The following is a 15259-nucleotide window of genomic DNA, read 5'->3' as shown; positions in this document are numbered from 1 at the left end:
TATCTTATCGTGTATGTTGCTATAAAAAAGAGGTTTGTTTTTGGTGTGAAACTTTTCTGAGTATAAATCCGGGTAGGCTCGTATGTCCCAAGGTTCAATGGAAGCCTTATAGGGCTAGTTTATAACCATGGCACATTCTCACCATCTGGGAGTACATTAAAATTGTCATGAATGTTAACAAACTCTTGAAGTTCTGGAACTGCCCAAACAAATGTAATCAGGTGACAGCTAGGAATTAGAAAAGCTTTGCAGAATGCCCTGGCTGTCTGGTCCTTCAGTTCTCTCCAGATGTACGAGGCTGAATGGCAGAAGCAAGTCAGAGGGTTTACTTGGTGCTTCGGCTTCAACTGGACTGGAGCTGAGATGAAATTTACCATGAGGATTTCCTTTTATGCTGGCAGTTTTCTCAGTGGCAGTGTATAGCTTCAATTCTACTAATGACATCCATAGAGAAACTGAATTTGACAGGCTGTGTACTACTCACCATTCCATAATAAGAAACTCTTGTAGTTAGAAACTGAGATAAGGTTTCTATTGATACTAAAGCATTGTTTTCTAGATCTTGCAGTATCAATTTTGTCAAATTTTGACATTTTTTCATACTTGACACTTTGTCATAGGCTTGAGACTTTGTCCATTATTACTCCTATCAGGAGTTCAGAAAGTGATGTTATATACAGGCCATGCTACTAATACTGTATTGTCATCAAACTTGAAAATCCAATCAGAATTGAGATGGTATGCAAACTAATAAGTCTGTTTATAGAAACTTAAATATCTTTCCCATATCCATGTTGAATATGAGAAGCCAAAAATGATCAGTTTTAAGTTTCCTCCTGCTATGACCAAATCATAGTCATCATGGAATAATGATTTTCAGAAATAAGAAAATTTTAAAAACTTTTTATTCAGAATTCAAATAGGAAAACATTTCTTCATTATTATTGAATATATATATATATAACCGAAGCAATACACATGGTTGCCTAATACATCCTATTTGTTTTTTTGTCAGGATGGCTTTATAATCTTCTAATTGTTGAACTCTCCCTCTGAAATGATCTTACCCATTTGGAGAGTTCATAAACACAACATCCATATACTATTTCATACCCTAAAAGCTCAACCTAAAACCTTCCTTTTCTCTGTAGGTTGACTATTTGTAAAGTGTCTCAAGATACAAAGAGGAAATGGCTCAATGCCTCAGGCAGGGAGAGTTCCAGATGGGGCAGCGGAAGTGCCATCTACAGTGGAAAATTGTATGAAGGATGGGAAACAGAAGAGGCCAAGATTGGAGGAGCAGGTGGGGGAGTAGGACATTAGTTTAGATGTAAGATAGATATATCATAAAAGTATTTGTTTTTATGTTTAGCTTTAAAGATACTTTATATCATGGCTATAATACTCTTCAGTACGTGATTGTGTTTATCTCAGGATGATGAAATAAAAGAGCCGAAACAGTGGAATCATTGGAAGACCGTGATAAAGCCACAGCTTTTGGCTGTGATGTTCTAGTGAGAGAGATGTGCAGCATGGTTTTCTGAGAACCCAGTTTTTTAAAACTTGGAGTGCAACTGAATTTGTTATGTCATAAGGCTCTTCAGTATTTCATTTTACTTTATTTATCTTAGAGGTGCTATTGTGAGACAGTGTTAGAATGTGGGAAACAATTACAAAGTTGTTCCCCCCCCCCACTTATTTTCACATTTTGCCTCTTTGTATTAAGGATTAGGGTATTTATATTTTATGTGCTGGTTTTCAAAACTTTTATGCTCTCAGCAAAGAAAACTGAGCATTGAAGAGAAATATTAAAAGAACACCTCTTTGTCATCTCTTTTAAAATTAAAGTTTGTGATAAAGCAGGATTTGGATTCTTCTTTTCTGTTTTTTGAGATTGCCTCTCCCTATAGTGATACAAACTGATTTTGCTTCTGTGACTCCCTGTTCTTTCTGGTGTTACTGTTGCTTTAGTATTATAACTATGTAGATGACCTTGGAGTTAAAATAAGCAGTTAGAGAAAAGTAGACATAATTTTCAATTAATCTTTTTTTTTCTTTTTCACTTCCTGTTTTTGTTATTTGGTTGTTTTTTTTTCCCTCAGTTTGTATGTAGCTCATTAAGTACCTCCTGATCCCCATGGTCTCCTTTTCACCCATCCCAACTCAGTTTTTAGGAAAGATTTTTGAAACAATAATGCCTAGCTTATTTCCCAAATTTCTGTTCTGAGGAAAGCATGGATGATGCTTAGAAGGGGGCACCATGGGCTTAGACTGCTATATTTCCTTCTGTGGGGTGATGCTTTTCCCCCCACAAGAAGTGAGGGGAGAATAAGGCATAAATGGGGAAGAAGTTTTATAAATCTTATTTAGTCAGCTGAATGGTATTTATTACATTGTGAATTCCCAGAATGTCATTTAAAGTTTGTACTATATAATTCAACATTAAATATATGCTGTTTGTATTCCTTTAATTTTTTTTAATGTCTTTTAGTCTCATTTCCCAAACAGATTGTAAGCTCTCTTGAGAGTAAGCACCATCATACTTTGATATCCCATAGAGTACCTACCAAAGTGCAGGGCACAATAAATATCTGGTTGGTTTATTAAATAAATATCACACATCTATATATTCACATGCATTCTGAAGCTAGATAACTAGATAAGGTAATCCAATTTTAGCCTCTTTTTTTTCTTTTTTTTTTTTTTTTGGTATGAAAGATCAAACATCTATTAGAAGACACTGAAATGAAGAATAAAATTCTGAGTGTTAGCTGTTTGTTTCTTTTTCTACTAAATCGATATAAAATATTATTATTTTAATTGTAGTGTTTAAGTTTTTATAGAGAAAGGAAGATATCTAAGTGCCTATGAGTAAACTTTTTATGTTGAGTAAAACACCATTTTTACTAAGCACCATTTGATTTGTGTTGTACTATATCAAAATTAGTCTAACCTTACTCCTGCCACAATTTTCAGTATCATGGTGATTGTCTTAGTGATGGCATTCAAGTTAAGAAAGGAAACAGTCATTGTTCTTTGACCTTTCCTTGCTGTCATGAACATCTAGAACCCTTTAGTGACTTAAAGGTTTCAAGCTGTAGACTTTGCAGATGCCATGCTACTAGAGACTGAGGAGATGTGCCAGTCTTACCCTGTATGATGTTTCTTCGAGCCATGTAGGGCTTTCTCATGGCCTTGACATGAAAGCAGAATATTTAATTCAAGAATTAATACCATCTCTGTGGAGTGTATTTCTATACTAACTGATTGTACTGTCAATCACCAATCACCTTTATAAAGCACCTACTATGCAAGGCATTGTGCCAGGTTATGGAGATACAAATGCAAAGATTCGGACAGTCCTTACCAACAAAGATCCTTCTCATAGTCCCAGTGCCTTTTTTGGACTGCTCCCATTTCCTTTGAGTTTTTAAGTGTTTTTTTAAAGTAAAGATGCCAAGAATTAACACCTGTCACTTTCTGGGCACACATTAGTGATAGCAGTAGAAAGCTTTCCTGCTTCCCCTTCTTCTCCTTCTCCTCCTTCCTATCATAGGAAGCTTTGGATTCTACTTATTAGGCAGAAATAGGCATCTAACATGTCTCATAAATTCTGAATTTGTATGACATTTCAAAATGAACCAATCATGTAGAAATATTAAAACTGATCAAAAGTAAAGTAGTTGTTTTCAAGATTTTTTTTTTAAATTCACTTATTTGTAAAGCTTAAAAAAATTTTAGGTTGAAGTTTGCACCTATAGAGTATCTAGTTCTTTGAAGAAGTCCCGTGTTTCCATTTTGATACTTTGTTTAAGCATTTAAGAATCTTGGGTAAGTAGTTCAGGGTAATAGAATGATGGATTTTGAATTAGGAGACTTGAATTTGAAACTGGACTGACACTGTGTGGTCATAGGGAAGTCACCTCACCTTTCTGGCCCTCAGTCACCTAACCTTTTTAGACTGTTTCCTCATTTGTAAAATGAGGATGATAATTGTTCTACCTACTTCATGGGGTTTTTGTGAGGAGGGCTCTTTGCAAACCTTTAAAGCACTGTATGAATATGATTTTTTATTGTTGTCTACATTAGAGATGAAGAGCTATAGGACTACTATGTTATGTAACATACAACATCCATAGCATAAACATAGCATATTTTCCTATGGAATATGAATCTAAATCTGTGAAAAATTATTTGCCAGCATTTATTAAGATACTCTGTTTAGGGCACTGTATTTTGGAAAGCATTTTGTGAATTCCCCCCAGCAGACTGACTTTTATGATTAATGGTCGTTAGCTAACACCAGTATATCTAGAGCCACAGAAGTTCAGAGTGGAAAAGACCTCAGGGACCATCTAGTCCAAGCCGTCCCCCAAAAAAGAATTCCCTCTACAGTATGCCTGCTGTGGGGTCATTTGGCCCTTGCTGAAACATCTGTTATGGATATCCACTTATGGATAACTCTTGTTAAGAAGATTTTCTTGACATTGAGCCTAAATTGACCTTGTGTAATTTCCACTCTTTGCTCCTATGTCTGCCTTAAGTAGAACAAGTCCTCTTCCAGCTGAAGGGTTTCAGATGTTAAAAGATAGCTATCAAATCCCCTCTGAGTCTGCCCTTCTCCAGACTGGATATTCCCAGAGTCCTTGAGATTTCTGCTAGTCCTCAAGGCTCTTTCACCATCTCCCTTAGATGCTGCCCAGCTTATCAATGTTATTTGTCAAATGATGGAGAGCCAGGTGGTGCAATGGATAGATTGCTGGACCTGAAGTCGGGAACACTTGTCTTTCTGAGTTCACATCTGGCCTCAGACACTTAGTAGCTGTGTAACCATGGACAAATTACTGAACTTAGTTTCCTCATCTGTAAAATGAGCTGAAGAAGGAAATGGTAAACCTCTCCAGTATCTTTTCCAAGAAAACCCCAAATGGGATCGTGAAGAGTCGGGCACGACTGGAAACAACTAAACAACAACAGTATCCAGAGTGGAATATAATGTTTCTGGTGTGGTCTCACCAGAGTTGAATTCCTCGGGACTTTATTCTCATTTCTGGATGTGAACAGCTTCCTTTTTGCAACATAAAATCACATTGGTATAAGATTTAACATGTTTCTCTTGAATTTAATTGTATTAGATTCAACCTAGTGCTCAACCTGTCTATCCTGTTAAGATCTTTTTGTATCCTGACTTTGAGGATATCCAGAGTGTTAGTTATTCCTCTAATTTTTGCCTTATCTGTAGACTTTCTGTTGGCAGTTGATTCAAATCATTGATAGTTGATAAAATGTTAAGTTGCCCCGGGCCAAGTACAGATTCCTGGGCTTTTGGGAACCACTTTCCGAGAATAAGTTGTCTGGGTTTTCCTTGTGAATCCTATTCAGCTAGGTCTGAACCCATCTGTCATCTAGCCTACATCTTTTCCACAGGAATAACATTAAAGACTTTATCAAATTGCACTTATAATGAAAACTAAATAAGATTGGCTTGCATTCAATGAGTACCTAACAATTTACTGTAAGATGGAGAGGGCCTAGAAATATAATGGAGAGTCAAGTTTGGATGTCAGGAAAATAAAGTAGTTTAACTTTTAAAAAATGATTTTTGGGGTGGCGCAGCTAGGTGGCGCAGTGGATGGAGTACCGGCCCTGGATTCAGGAGGACCTGAGTTCAGATCTGGCCACAGACACATAACATTTACTAGCTATGTGACCCTGGGCAAGTCACTTAACCCGCATTGCCTAGCCAAAAAAAAAAAAAAAAGATTTTTTTTTTTTTATGGGAGAGCCAGGGAAATTCCTAGTCTTTTATTGGAGGGAAGAAAACATTACAACACATCCCAAGTAAACCAGTCCAGGGGCTCAGTGGCTAAACTGGTGGGGTACCAGCTTGTAATGGGTTCCACAGTTAGGGCAATGCTGTGTCTGGCCTTTGTGAAGCCAGAACCAGATGACTGCACTGTTGTCCTCTTCACAGACACAGCCCACTATTCGCTTGTCAGTGATAGAAGGGACCTCCTTAGTCCCTAGAGCTGCCTTTGTGGCTAGGATGTTGTATGGATCCGAATCATCTCTCGCAGCGATCATAATCTCTCTCTCCAAGCCAGTGGCCTGCCCCTCATCAGAAGGGATATCTCCTGCGTTTGCTATGGAGCAAGCAGCCACCTGAGCAGGGCCACAGGCCCTCAAGGCCTGGACCACCAGCGCCCTGGTGCCCCGCAGTAACCTTAAAGCCATCCCGCCTGAGACAACTGCAGAAGATTTTTTTTTAAAAGAATCAATGAAGCCTACTGGATAAAATTGAGTGACTTTCCTTGGGAGTCAGGAAGACCTGGGTTAAAATCTAGACTGTGATACTAATTAGCTTTTGACCCTAGGAAAGTCATTTAACCCATAATACTTTTCTAAATCTTGGACTTACCCCTAAGTTGGTGGACTAAGTCATCTAAACTGAGAATTCATTGATCCTTCAGTATTAGCATATGGGCAGTCCAAAAAATTACTTACCTGCATACAGGATAGTAAAAAATGTTTCATGTTGACCATTCATGATGACAATTTAATTATCTTTTGTTAGAGAAAAAGATCAGCAGTGAAAAGCTATATAACATTATGTAGATTTAGAAAATTAACCCAAAAACCTAGTATTATTTTTTCTCTAGTATCATGTATGTCATACTTTAAAGCAATTTTTGTTATGTTTGAAAAAGAAATTATTTCTTGATGTAAGAAAACCTTAAAAAAAAACTTTTTTTTGCTTCCAAATATAAATAATAGACTAGTATTCTAAAAGTGTTTGTTACTTACTTTTATATATATATGAGTCAAACTTTTATCATGTCATGCAGATCTGTTATGTATATGGGTCAGTATCACCATAAACATAATCTTGTACTTGCCATATTTCTTTCAGGGGAAGGCAGCCAGCATCCTTTTGGAGCCATGAATATTACCCGTACTCCAACTGTTGCACAGATTGGCATTTCAGTGGAATTACTGGATAATCTGGCCCAGCTGACTCCTGTGGGCAGTGCTGCTGTATCATCAGTTGATTCATTCACTCAGGTAATGTGAAAAAATAGAGAACAATTTAGCATACTTTAAAAGTCAGCCTGTTGGTTGTACAAATGTGAACATTGTTTAAATATAACATTTACCAACCTATGCACAGAAACTGGTCTTCTTGTTTTCCCACCAAATATTTTGATCAGTTAAGAAATATCCAATGTAAGTGTTAATTTTTTGGATAGGAAGATTAGCTGAGTGAATTTAAGTGGAATGTTGTCACAGCTGACATTTACACAAACCTGTCAGGGGCTGTGACTTCTGAGTCTCTGACATGTTATAAAGTCCTGTGCATCAGCATGCATCAGCACTCTGCTTTAACTGAGCAGAGGAATACCGGTAGTGTTTTTTGTCTGCTTGACTAAAAATGCACTCTTTTCAAAATTAGAATAGAGAAAAAGGATTTAAGTATAAAGAAGAGATTCTTTTTGTATTAAGTACAAAAAAGTACTTTGTGTGATATGCTATCACATTGTTTACTGGATTTAAAAATTAATAGCATCTAATGTGGACGTAGTAAAGAAAACAACAAATAAGTTCTCATAAAGTGTGAATTAAAATGAGTTTATAACATAGTAGGAAAGTATTTCTTGTTCTGTCATTTACAAAGTGATGTGAATTCACTTAATTACTTGAAAAATGGGAACCTATATGTTTATGATTTATTTATTTACTCATTTAATTATTTATTTATTTTGGCTAGGCAATGGGGTTAAGTGACTTGCCCAAGGTCACACAGCTAGTAAGTGTTATGTGTTCTGAGGCCAGATTTGAACTCAGGTCCTACTGAATCCAGGGCCAGTGCTATAGCCATGGAGCCACCTAGCTGCCCCATGACTTATTTATTTTAAAGAGACAGTAGATCAAAATGGATCGAGTTGACCCTGAAGCCCAGAAAAATGAGAGTACAAGTATTGCCTTTGATCCTTCTTGGCTATGTGACCCTGGGCAGGTGTTGTAGGTGGCCCTCTGAGACTAAATGTCAGAGAAACTTTCAACCTGCATTGATGAGAGAGTCTCCTATCCTAATGACATTACAGATCCAGGCCCCATTCCTATTCATATTAGACTAGGGGGAGGGAGGGGCTGTGGAGATTATGGGTGAGTATTGGTCTTTATCCATTTAAAACATTTTTTCTTTAAAGCATAAAAAATTCAAATTTTCTAACTTAAACTGATTGCAAATAAAAAGCATGTCCCAAATATGTGCCTTTAGTATTTGATTTGCTATCCATTAATTATAGTTCAAATAGTTTAATTTTTTTTGTTCTTTCTCCTACCTTGTCCCCTCCCCTTTATTTTAGAATTAGTCTCTTCTCTTATCAACATTGATGTTTTTGTATAATTGTTTTCTGAAGCAGTCTTTCTAATTCTGTTTTTAAGGAGGGTCCTCCACTATAAAGTTCTTAAAAGTGTTATCTACAGTTGATATTTGACTTTGAATTTTTGTTTTTGAGAAAGGTGGAAGGAAGAGAATGATTTTCTAGTGGTCAAAAAAGTGGTGCTTAGCACCTGACTTAACTTTCACCTTTGTGACCTAAGTACCTTGTTTAATTAACTCTGTGTTTATACTGTCCTGGGCACAGCTTTGAGACTGGTTTTTTGTTTTGAAAGGGCTGGGAGTATTTATATTGGGAAAAACATTTTTTTCCTTTTTATGTACATTCTCAAAATTTTTAAGCTTGGAAATTAAAACCATTTGATAAGGACTGCTTTTGAATTATAAAGGCAGTACTAAAGAAATGCTTATGACTTCTAGAACAATAGCATGCTGAAAATGCACAAAACTGTCAAAACCTATTCAAGGGAAAGATGCCCACATTTTAAGACTACAATTAACTCTGGGGCACCAGTAATAAATAGTTCAAGACTCACTGTTTGACAAGACGAGAAGGGGATATTTTATTTCATTTCATAAATAATTAGCTATAATATCTAAAAAAGTTAAAGAACCAAATAAACAGTATTTTTTGGCATTGTATAGTAATTTATGAGCTGTTTATTTACTTTTCAGTTTACTCAGAAGATGTTGGACAACTTCTACAATTTTGCTTCATCATTTGCTGTGTCTCAGGCCCAGATGACACCAAATCCATCTGAAGTTTTCATTCCAGCAAACGTGGTTCTGAAATGGTGTGTGAAAATATATGTTTTCACTTTTAATAACATTTATTTCCTGACAACACAGTTATAAAATCAGAGGGAATGAATATGTTCTTTATTGTCAGGAATACTGATTTTGGTGTCAGTGGACTTCTGTCTGAGCCTCAAATCTACTGTTTACCAGAAAGCATATTACAGTAGAAAGAACATTGACTTTGGAGTCATAAGACCTGGCTTCAAGTCCTTCTTTGAAATAAACTCTGTGACCATGACCAAGTCAGTTAATCTCTCTGGACCTCAGTTTCCTCATCTGTAAAACGAGGAGATATGAGTAGATGGCTTCTGGGGTGTTTTCCTATCTGTGTGACCCTTGGGTCTCATTTTACTCATTTGTAAAATTGAGTTACATCAGATAATCTCTAAGATCTCTTTTAGTTATAAATCTGTTGATCCTGTGATTGTTCCTGTGTTTTGTTGATCATGTCATTTTGCAGCCAAACAGACTTTTAAAGAAATTGTCTTTATCTCATCATTAACAATAAATATTCATTTAGTGGCTGTTTACTTGCTTGAAGTTCAACTAGGTACCACGGAGTTAGAGAGTACAGTTGTGCCAACCAGGCTCATTTATGATAATATTATTCATGTGTGGTGGCCACACTCTACCATAACCACCCTAACCTTGTTATAGCCTTGTGCTTAGTTAGCACTTTTTCTCCCAGGTGGTTCTTCCACATACCATCCTGGTATAAGAGCATAGGAACATAAATTTAAAGCTGGAAGGGATCCCCAGAAGCCATTGAGTACAGATGCTCATTATATAGATGAGGAAACTGAGGTTCAGACAGGTAAAATGACTTGTCCAGGGTCACACAGGTAAACCCAGGCCTCTTACCATCCAAGCCACTACTTTTCCCCCTGTACCATAATGTTTTCTAGTCCAGAGGTATCAGACAAGTCCTGGTGCTGCTAAAACCAGATAATTGGGAAGTATTTAACAAAATAAATAAAAATACAGTTTTCCCTTCCACATTGTGACTTTCCCCATTGCAGTTACACTATATCACAGTTTGGCACTAGAAATTAAATGAGAATTTTTTGGGAGTTTTGCAGAAGCCACAGGCAGCATGTGAAGGCCAGCAAACAGCAGAAAAAGTTTAGAAATTCAGAAACACATAAAATGTATGTATAGTATTGTATAATATCTTCTTTGTACGAAGGGAGGGCCAAAAAATTTTACATAGATCTTGCAGATTGCAGGGGCATCCCCTAACCCCTGTGATGTGGAGGGGATAATAGTACAATGGAATATAATGTTAAGAAGTGGTTTTCTAAGTCAGCATGGGCCACTGGGATGGGTAACCCATTTCTAACTTGTGGTGGACACCGCTGCTTTAGTCTGCCTTTGTCATTTCATGGATGAGGAAAGTGAGCCTCAGACATATTAAGTGACTTGACCAAGGTCATGTAGGTTTTAAGGATTTGAATGTAAGTTTTCTGACTTCACATCTGTGCTCTTTACCACTGCTCCACCCTGCTGTGTTCTCTGCAGGTCTGGTTTTCCCTCGACATGGTAACCTCTTATAAAGTTGTTTTCCTTAATGTCATGTTTTCATGGAATTGATTAATAGTATATGTAAGAAATTCCTGTGCATACTGCCCTAGAGGATTTTAAAACCAAGGAGGTTTTTTTTTTTAATACATAAAAGCAAAAAATGTTATCTGGAGATTTTTGGAAATATTAAAGATTTTAAGTTAGTTAAGTTAATTTACATGTACTTTGAAGGCATATCTAGAAAGACTTAAAATTTGGTCATATCAACCTTCAATAAGTATTTACAATTTAGAAGCAATAATGGTCTACATAAAAATCGGGACATGCTACTTCAGAATTTTTATGCTTCTGTAGTTTGCTACAAAATCTATAGCTATAAGTGATTTCAAGTTCCATGTTTTTTATACTTTGTAGGACAGCATTTTGGAATGAGGTAATGTATGTAAAGGCAAAGCACTTTATGTACCTTAAAGCTCTACATACATTTCAACTGTTAATAATTAGTTATGTCAGCGTGAGTGGCATAGGAGTTGAAAAGAACCTAGGCTTGGAGTTGAGAGAACTATATTTTAATCCAGCTTCTTGACTCTTACTAGCTTTGTAACTATTGTACGCCACTCGAGGAAACAACTAAGTTTCTTCATCTGTAAAATGGAGATAATACTTGTAGTACATACTTCAAATGAGGTTGTTTTTGAGGATCAAATAAGAAAGTGTATGTAAAGTGTTTTGTAAACGTTCAAATAACATAACTGTCCACTATTAACATTATTATCAATATAGTCCCTGATTGCTTTGAATTTGAAATTAAACGAATGCCAGTGAAATTAAAATACCTAATTGTAACTCCTCTTTACTAGGTAGTTGCTCCCCCTCCCCCCTTTTTCCATTTGCTAACTTGTTTTCATTTTCTGCTATGCCCTGACTTGTGCATAATTTGGCATATGGTAAGAAATACCATTTAAATTTTCTTACATGTAATTCTGTTTGCTTTCTTTTCTAGGTATGAAAACTTTCAAAGGCGACTAACCCAGAACCCTCTTTTTTGGAAAACATGATTTAAATAAAGTAATTTTTAAAGGGTTCTGAACCACTGTCATATTTTGAAGATAATAAACCAACCACCATTTAAAAGCATGAGGATGAAAGAGTAATGAAATCTAAACTGAAAAATTGCTTCTTAATTATTAAACTTAATTAAAATTAAAAAATTAGTTAAATTAAAAACATAATCTAAAATGTGCTCACTGTTGATTTTTTTCTTTACAGATAAAAAAACTTCAAAAAGAATAAAAGCACTTAATCTGAATATGCGCTAATTAAAATAGATTTTTAACAGTCATGATTTTGATGCCTGAGGAATATAAAACTTAACAAAAATGGCATCACATTTATAAGTTCTATTTAGTTTATTTTAACAGTTTTGTTCCAGATTCAATAACCAATTACATAAAATTTCTATTGTAGATTTCTCCCTTTAAAAACTTCATAAATATATAAATTTCCATGTATTAGAAAATAACATACAGCTAGTTTTTTCTTATGACTAAAGTAGTCTCAAGTTATGAAAAGTGGCTGTAGTTTTTATATTCTGAAAGCTCATACTTTTTTCTCTGCGTGTTTAGTAAACTTGTTCATTAATGAGCACGAATAATGCTCTATGTTTATAGAATGTTGAAATTCCTTAACTGTGCATGTTTAGAGTAAACTTGGGGTTGGAGGGAGGAAGGGAGAATAAAAAACCAACACTTTTCTACTTTGAAAAATCTTCATGCTTTTAAAAAAATACTTGACACACAAATAAACCTTGTGTAAGCCAGGTTTCTTGATTTTTTTTTTTTTTTTGGTGCCTGTTTGATGGGAGGGCAACTATACTTAGAGATCCTTATGTTAACCAGTCTCTTGATAGTCCAGTAGGATTAGTGTGACTGTTTTTGATATAAAAGGATACTTGTGCTTTTTTTTTTCTATGACCCTTTATGATTATGTTTTCATAACAAATTAGTTTTTAATTAATCTAGGCTTAATTTCACTACGCCATTCCATAAAGATTAGGTCTTATGTAACTTGTGTTATACCATTGCAGAGCTTAAATAGTTACTCTTTACAGAGTCAAGGAAAAGGAAACTGAGAGAATCCTTAGCACCTACTTGGAGTATTTGGTCCAGCTATAATGATGATTAAGTGGGGAAAGCTAGTAAGCAGCATTTCTTGTCATGTTGACAGACTTGTTATCTCTTTATGACAGATTTTAAACAAGGTAGCTTAAAGTCTTTTCATGAATTTATTTATGTGTTTAAAATCAGCTTACTTGGATTTTTTTGCTGGGAAGAAGCCACAAGGCCTCACCAATTCCCTTCTCTTTTACTTCCAGTGGACCAGTACTGCAAATTATCTCACATACTAGTGAATTGCTCTCATAACAATTTTACTAACCCTATTACCTCATTTTATAGCTTCTTGAAAGGATACTTTTTTGGGTGATACAAGGGTAAGAGCTATATTTTTGTTGCCAGTGCTTAAACATTTGAGAATATTACCAAAATATGCTACTTAGATGTGAAGTCATTGAATTTCGCAGAGGAGTAATAGCTAATGTTACCCTAATTTAAACAGAGGCCACAACTGATTAGATTTGGTTCTGTGGATCACAGAAAATAACTTTTCACATGAAAATAATGTGACCTGTTATATCTTTGCACACAAGACATCATAGTTTACTTGTATTTAAAATATATGGCAAAAATAGAGCCTCTCCCATCCCATCTCTATATCCCTAAAATGAGATCTTATTGAAAGTTAAAAAAAAAAAAAGTTACAGGCTGAAGAATATCACTGACTCTAGACTGTGTGCTGGTTTTATATTAAATCAAATTCCGAGAAAAAAATATGCAACACCCCTTTGGACCAATATGGTACTTTTGTTTTTATTCTGACAAATTGCCTCTTAATCAGAGCCCCTCAAAAACATATACATTCACATTACATAAATTCCACTTTATGTAAAGAATTCTGAAAGAAATCCACATTCCAAAACACACTTACGTTAACTTTATAGTACTGTGCTGTCTTTCTTTTTTATTTAGATAAATTGCCTCTTAATCAGAGCGTTATTACATACAGACAGTTCTTGCTTTGTACACATTCCTATTATGCAAATTTGACTTTATGTAAAGAATTCTGAAAGAAATCCACAGTCCGAAAAAACACCTATGTTAACTTGACTGAACAGTACTGTACTCTTCCTCTTTGCTCCTGCCCCTCTGCTAGGTGCCATGGCCTCCTACCCCTACATGAAAAAACTCTCTCCAAGTGAAATCAGAAGAACTGATGCTCTACCATTCCACTCTGGATTAGGGGCGTGGCTTGAGATCTTTGGCAAAGAGAGGAGAGCTTTGCCCTGCTCTGCATACAGGTCCAGCCCCTGTCTTCTGCCCATCCCTGCTAAGTACCATGTGTCTGTCCCCTTCCCCCTTTCCCTGTGTTGCTAGTCCTCTCCTGTTCATGTCTGGCTCCCACATGTCTGCTCCCCACAGTGTTCTTCCTCTTGTTCAGGCCGGCTCCCTTTCCACCCTGGCCTGGCACCATTGTGTTCCTCCTCCTGCTTTTGTTTCTCTGTGCTCTGCCCCTGCCTGTCTTAGAACCTTGTACTGGCCCCCTCCCTCCACAAATGGGTGGTCCCCTTTCTGCCTCCCCTCCTCATTTCCCCAGATCTGTGTGCAAATTTGCATTATGTAAAAATTGCTTTACATAGAGGTCTGCAGAAAAGTTCACTTACCTAAAGTGAGAGTGGTCTACTTCATGTATATACTTGCTTCTGCTAGTTTTTGATTTTTTATGGCCCAGGGTCATGACGAATTTATTGCTAGCATTAGGGTGATATGTTGGTAAGAGTGAGAATTGAAGAGGCAGGCTCACAAGTATAATAGTTGTAGGTTTAAATCAAATAATCGTTTTTACTTAATAACTCAACGTGAAAGGGATTGCTGGTTGCATATTATTATATCAGTACTGCATGTATGGTCACAATTAGAAGCAACATTTTTAAATATGAAGAAAATTGTTTAACTATTTCTACATATACTAAAACATAGTGCTTGTTTTCAGCCTGTACAAATGACAGAAGACTGATGGGGATTGGCATACCTGTTAGGTTGCACGTTTTCAGTGCATGGTTGACCATAAAGCTAAAGCCATAAGGGAAAGGAATAGGATTGTATACCTATTGTAAGGATTGTTCTCCTTTTGACTTTTCTAAATACAAAATGTCTTTCTGACTACCTTTCCCTTCCCTCTAGCAGTTTGAGCATCAAGCAAGTATAAGTCAGTGTTTGAAGTTTAATTCAGTTTCATGTTTTATCCATAAAACATGGATGGTTTAGTTAACTATTGTGAACTGCAATCTAGCACCTTTTCTGATCTTCCTTAGTTCCTAAGGTAACTTTGAATTTTTGAAAACTGCTGATTTTTCCATTTTAAAAATTGGAGTACCAATAAGCATTATCTCAGGGGAAGACCCTGCCAGTGCACTTTGTACGT

General features: G+C 36.0%; 1 protein-coding gene and 1 pseudogene across 2 annotated transcripts in view; one reads left to right on the top strand and one right to left on the bottom strand.

Moving 5' to 3' along the window:
• Nucleotides 1–11810, top strand: part of HIKESHI (Hikeshi, heat shock protein nuclear import factor) — a 38028-nt gene extending 26218 nt beyond the window's left edge. For both annotated transcript variants that reach the window (XM_027848033.1, XM_027848034.1), the window contains 3 exons: nt 6911–7062; nt 9077–9195; nt 11724–11810. In XM_027848033.1, coding sequence (XP_027703834.1) covers nt 6911–7062; nt 9077–9195; nt 11724–11778 — 326 coding nt within the window. In that variant the 3' untranslated portion in view covers nt 11779–11810. The remainder of the gene's footprint in view (nt 1–6910; nt 7063–9076; nt 9196–11723) is intronic.
• Nucleotides 5860–6246, bottom strand: LOC114032659 (annotated as a pseudogene).
• Nucleotides 11811–15259: the final 3449 nt, after the last annotated feature.

Source organism: Vombatus ursinus, unplaced genomic scaffold (genome assembly GCF_900497805.2).
Source record: "Vombatus ursinus unplaced genomic scaffold, bare-nosed wombat genome assembly UNPS02005659.1, whole genome shotgun sequence".
Classification (NCBI taxonomy): domain Eukaryota; kingdom Metazoa; phylum Chordata; class Mammalia; order Diprotodontia; family Vombatidae; genus Vombatus; species Vombatus ursinus.
This window is presented reverse-complemented; position numbering and strand designations above follow the sequence as displayed.